General features: G+C 47.8%; 1 protein-coding gene across 1 annotated transcript; it reads right to left on the bottom strand.

Moving 5' to 3' along the window:
- Nucleotides 1–287: 287 nt before the first annotated feature.
- On the bottom strand, nt 288–2,564 carry LOC128043577 (gamma-crystallin F). The gene is made up of 3 exons (XM_052635954.1): nt 2,556–2,564; nt 2,234–2,476; nt 288–560 (listed from the first exon to the last, which is right to left on the bottom strand). Exons 1-3 carry the CDS (start codon nt 2,562–2,564, stop codon nt 288–290), a joined length of 525 nt encoding a protein of 174 aa, XP_052491914.1.
- Between the last annotated feature and the right edge of the window lie 1,852 nt (nt 2,565–4,416).

The following is a 4,416-nucleotide window of genomic DNA, read 5'->3' as shown; positions in this document are numbered from 1 at the left end:
TGCAAATTAGGAAACTGAGGCACAGAAATGTTAAGCAACTTGTTGATCAACTAAAGCTCTTCAGTGGTGTGGCACCAGGCATTCTGTCCTGAGCCTGTCCTCTTTACTGCAACTCCGCATCACCTTTCCTGCTGATACTTGTAAGAAAATTCGCATCATTCCCAGCTTTATTTTTGTTGAGCCCTTTCAAGGAGCTTGAAAGGAAGAGAGAAACGCATTATTGCATCAAGCACACAGGAAATATTTTATTAACTTTCATGTGGAGAAAAGGGGAGAGTAAAAATATTTCAGTAGAAATCCACAGCCCTCCTCAAGGAGCCCACTCGGGCACTTGTAGCCCCCCAGTCGTGGTAGCGCCTGTAATCCCCCGGCCGCAGCAGGTACTGCCGCCCCCGGTAGTTGGTCATCTCGTAGAGGACCCACCAGCCCTCCAGCACATTGAAGGAGTGGATCTCACTGAAGTGGAAGCGGTCGTGGAGTGAGGAGCAGTCCTCTGTGATTTCCACCATCTGGCCTCGGTAGTCCTCTCGCTCATAGATCCTCAGCCGGTGGGAACCAGTCTGTGGGTTCAGCAATCGGCACATGGGAGAAGTCAGAGAACCTAGTCCTTAGCCACTAATCACTCACAGCCCTGGGGGAATGGGCATTTACAAAATCTTGTTAACATCAGAGATGACAAGTTTAAAAGACAGGCAACACCAGAGCCACTGTGTGCCATGGGGTAGACTGCAAACTGCAGAACTGAAGGGAGTGCTATTCACATAGATCAAGATATGCATGGTTCTCCCTAGAGATTTCCAGGGCCACAAACTACATGAACCATATTTTGTGCCTACATAGTACCACTCTTAAGTAACAGTTTTTATATATAATTTTTTGTTCTTTCCTTGATAGATTTCTGGTGGTCTGGAGTCCCCTTGGAGGATATAAAATAATTAGATGTTAAAGTAAAAAAGCAAATATATCCCTTGCAAAAGGCATTATTTTGGATCTCAGTAGCATTAGAAGAGGCTGGGGAGAGAGGAAGCAGAATTCCTTTCCCCAGAGTAAGTAAGGCACAGAATGATGACCATTCAGCCCAGACATCTAATTCCTGCCTTTCTGCTTTGAGTCCTGCTATTCTGAAGTCCTGAAAAGCAAGAGCCATTGTTAATGGTTAAGTTTCATTTCTTAGCTCTAATGTGTGATCTGTCAAAATAATTCCTGCCTAGATGGATAGGTTATAGACCTTTAGGAAAATGGAAGGGAGGCTGCTGTTAGTCCTGGTGAATCCTGTCTGTCTCTTCTAAGCACTTGTGCTTTTATCTGCTTGTTTCTTCCTAGCATGTACATATTCAGTTTTCCTTCTTCCACCATCAAACCCTCCTTAGCAAAGGTCCTCATAAGCAATTCATTCTGAGGCATAAAAACTGCTAATAAGGCATCTCCCATGGTTTGCAAAGGGTTCACATGTCCGTTGCCTAATCTGATCTTCACAACCGCCTGACACACACCATGTTGTCTTCTTTTATGAGAAACTAATGACTAGAGCTTTCAGGCTGTAATCAGAAGAGTCAGCACTGGAAGGTGGAAGCTGAGATTTCCAGGCTCCTAATTCGGGTCTGGGTCCTATCAAGGCATTAAACCCTCTGAGGGGCTTTCAAACTTACCCAAAGCAGTACATTTTCCACAGGACTGGGTCACAGTCAAATTACAGCATCCCTAACTGTGGAATTCCGGGCTGTTTGGGCTTTATTTGGATAGCAATGGCTTTGCAGGGGCTACTGGAATCACATTGCTGGTTAGTTGTTTTGACGAATCAAAAAGCAGGAGTTGAGTGACCCTGGATGTTCAAAGTAGTCAATATGAGGGGGAAGGGTGGCTTGCCAGGTGACAGGCAATCACCTATCCGCCTCATCACAGCTCTATGAATTAGCCGCCCTAGTAGCCCCATTTTACAGGTGAGGAAAGAGACAAATAGCCCAGGGACTAGCCCAAGTACCACCTGAGTGTGAGGAGTTCATCACCTGTGGCACAGACACTCTGAACAGATCCCATGCCACTTTTCCCCAGTAGAGGCGAGTTTATATTAGCAAAGGAAAATGCAATCTCAATTAAGGGCATTGCATTCTCAATTAAGAGAGATTAAAAAGGAAAAGAGAATCCGGTTAGGACCAGCAAAGGAAGGCCACCGTCCTACAGTCTGACCACAGCTGACCCGAGGCCACGGCAGGCCCAGGGGGACCGGACTCACGTGGGGGATGAGGCGGCAGGAGCGGACCGAGTCGCTGAGGCCCATCCACTGCTGGTAGTCGGGGTAGTCGCCGCGCCGCAGGAAGTACTGGGGGCCCTGGAAGTTGGGCTGCTCGTAGATCATCCAGCAGCCGCTGTCCACGCGGATGGAGTTGCAGCGGCTGAAGTAAGGCTGCAGGTTGGAGTGGTCGCCGCTGCACTCATAGTGGCGGCCCTGGAAGCCCCGGTCCTCGTAGAAGGTGATCTGCAAGGAAGGGAAGGAGAGGCTCAGAGGCCTGGCCTCCAGGCGGGCTGCGGGCCCCTCCCGCCGGCGCGGGGCTCACCTTCCCCATGGCTGCTGGACGCGGGGATGGAGTTCAGTGCGGTGCGGCTGGCGCGCGGTCTATATAGCGGGAGGGCTGCTGCGTTGGCAGGAACAACACAAAAGGGGCCCCCGGGTGAGGAGGATTTCCTTTCTGTCTCTTTTCTATATAATGACGGCGGGGGTGGGGTGGGGGACTCACTGTATGTTTTCTCTTAGACTCTCCAGAGCTTTCGAACTGATGACCCGCGTAAAACTGTCACTTGGTGCCTCTGGGGCCTTTAAATGAAGCCTATTCAGGAGATGGGAAGCGAGCAAAAGCGCTTAACCGGGTTAACACTTGTAATGAAATATTTTATTTATCTTTTAAATATTCTAAGTGATCTCTTTTTGAGGAACAACAAGGGGTAGTGACCAGGTCAGAGGTCAGGATGGGCCCCGGCGGGAGGCTTCTAGATGAGAGAGCTTTTCCTTGGTGTGAGGATGTGGGACACAGAGGCACCTGCCTTCTGCACAGGATGGTTGAAGGAGGATGGGACTTTCCCCGGAGAACCTTTTCCCATTCTCACGGCTCAGGAGCGGATGCAGTAGACATTACACTGGAGGAAGAAAGGTGGGGGGCGCTGGACCCCAGGAAGCCCTGTTCATGCGCCAGGCTCAGCTCTGCTCCCTGGAGACTGAGTGGACCAGGGTCACCTCCAGACGCAGCCGGTTCCTGCTGCACCACAGGCAGGAAGCCCTCAACTTTGGAGTTCATGAGGCAACTCATGGTGGTTATTAGTCACATAGTAAATTTCTTTTTAATATTTTTGCTAGCTAAGTGCTAAGCCTTTTTGTTTGGATCTAGCTGCTGTCAAATGGAAGTTACCCTGAAAATATAACCAAGTTTTAAATCCCACAATTTTGCAAAGTTTCTGCCTTCTCTACCTTCCCCAACCCTGAGCAAGCCTAAGTTGCTCATTAGTTAAGTCTCTGATTCCCGGAACTGGAATCAGTCTTCCCTCCTCCCCTATAGTCCCTGTTTCCTCCCCCAACTCCCAGCAGCGTCTGGTGCCCTACTCTCTGTGAGCAAGCGTTCTCAATCTCAGTACTATTGTGACATTTTAGGCTGGAACATTGTAGGATGTTTAACAATGTCCTGTCTGCTGCCCACTAGATGCCAGTAGCACCTGCTTCCTTCCTCTCCCAGTTATGACAACTGTGTTCAGATATTTTCCAAAGTCCCCATGGCGAGCAGAATCAGTCCTGTTAGAAACCACTGATTTCAAAGTGCTAGACATGTACCTGACATTCTTACAAGCAGTTATCCCCCTGCATTAATAGGATCATTTGCAGGCTGTGTTTGTGGAACTGCAGAAATTCCTCAGAGATGCTCTGAGGCCACTCAGAGAGCAGGGAAGAGGAGAAAATGGAGTATCCCTGTCCTATCCCCTACTTGAATGGGAGTGTTTTCACTTGTACCTATTTTATAGAAAATTTTATTTGAAAACACGGTTTGATCACTAGATGATGATAATTTTAAAAAGATAAATATTTGAAGACTACTAGTTTAAGGTATTGTGAATCTCATAATACCATTTAAACTACAAATATTTGATCTGCTAGCCACAGGACATAATGAAATTGCTTTCCCTTTACAGCTCAGTGTAGATGAATTTCCCAGTACAACTTGCTAATTTATCATGAAAAGATCCTGAGAGAACAAAACACGGGCCTGATAAATCCTGATGTGATAAATTCTGGAAACATTAGCTCATGGCACTGGGCCAAAAAGAAAAAGAATGAGGTGGATATCACATGGAAAGTTCTGGACAACTGGGGATTAGTCTGTGAACAGTGGGCTGGGGAAAGGGGGCTGTGAAGCACTGGCAATGAGAATGCAC

The sequence above is a fragment of the Budorcas taxicolor genome, chromosome 2 (genome assembly GCF_023091745.1).
Source record: "Budorcas taxicolor isolate Tak-1 chromosome 2, Takin1.1, whole genome shotgun sequence".
Lineage (NCBI taxonomy): Eukaryota > Metazoa > Chordata > Mammalia > Artiodactyla > Bovidae > Budorcas > Budorcas taxicolor.
This window is presented reverse-complemented; position numbering and strand designations above follow the sequence as displayed.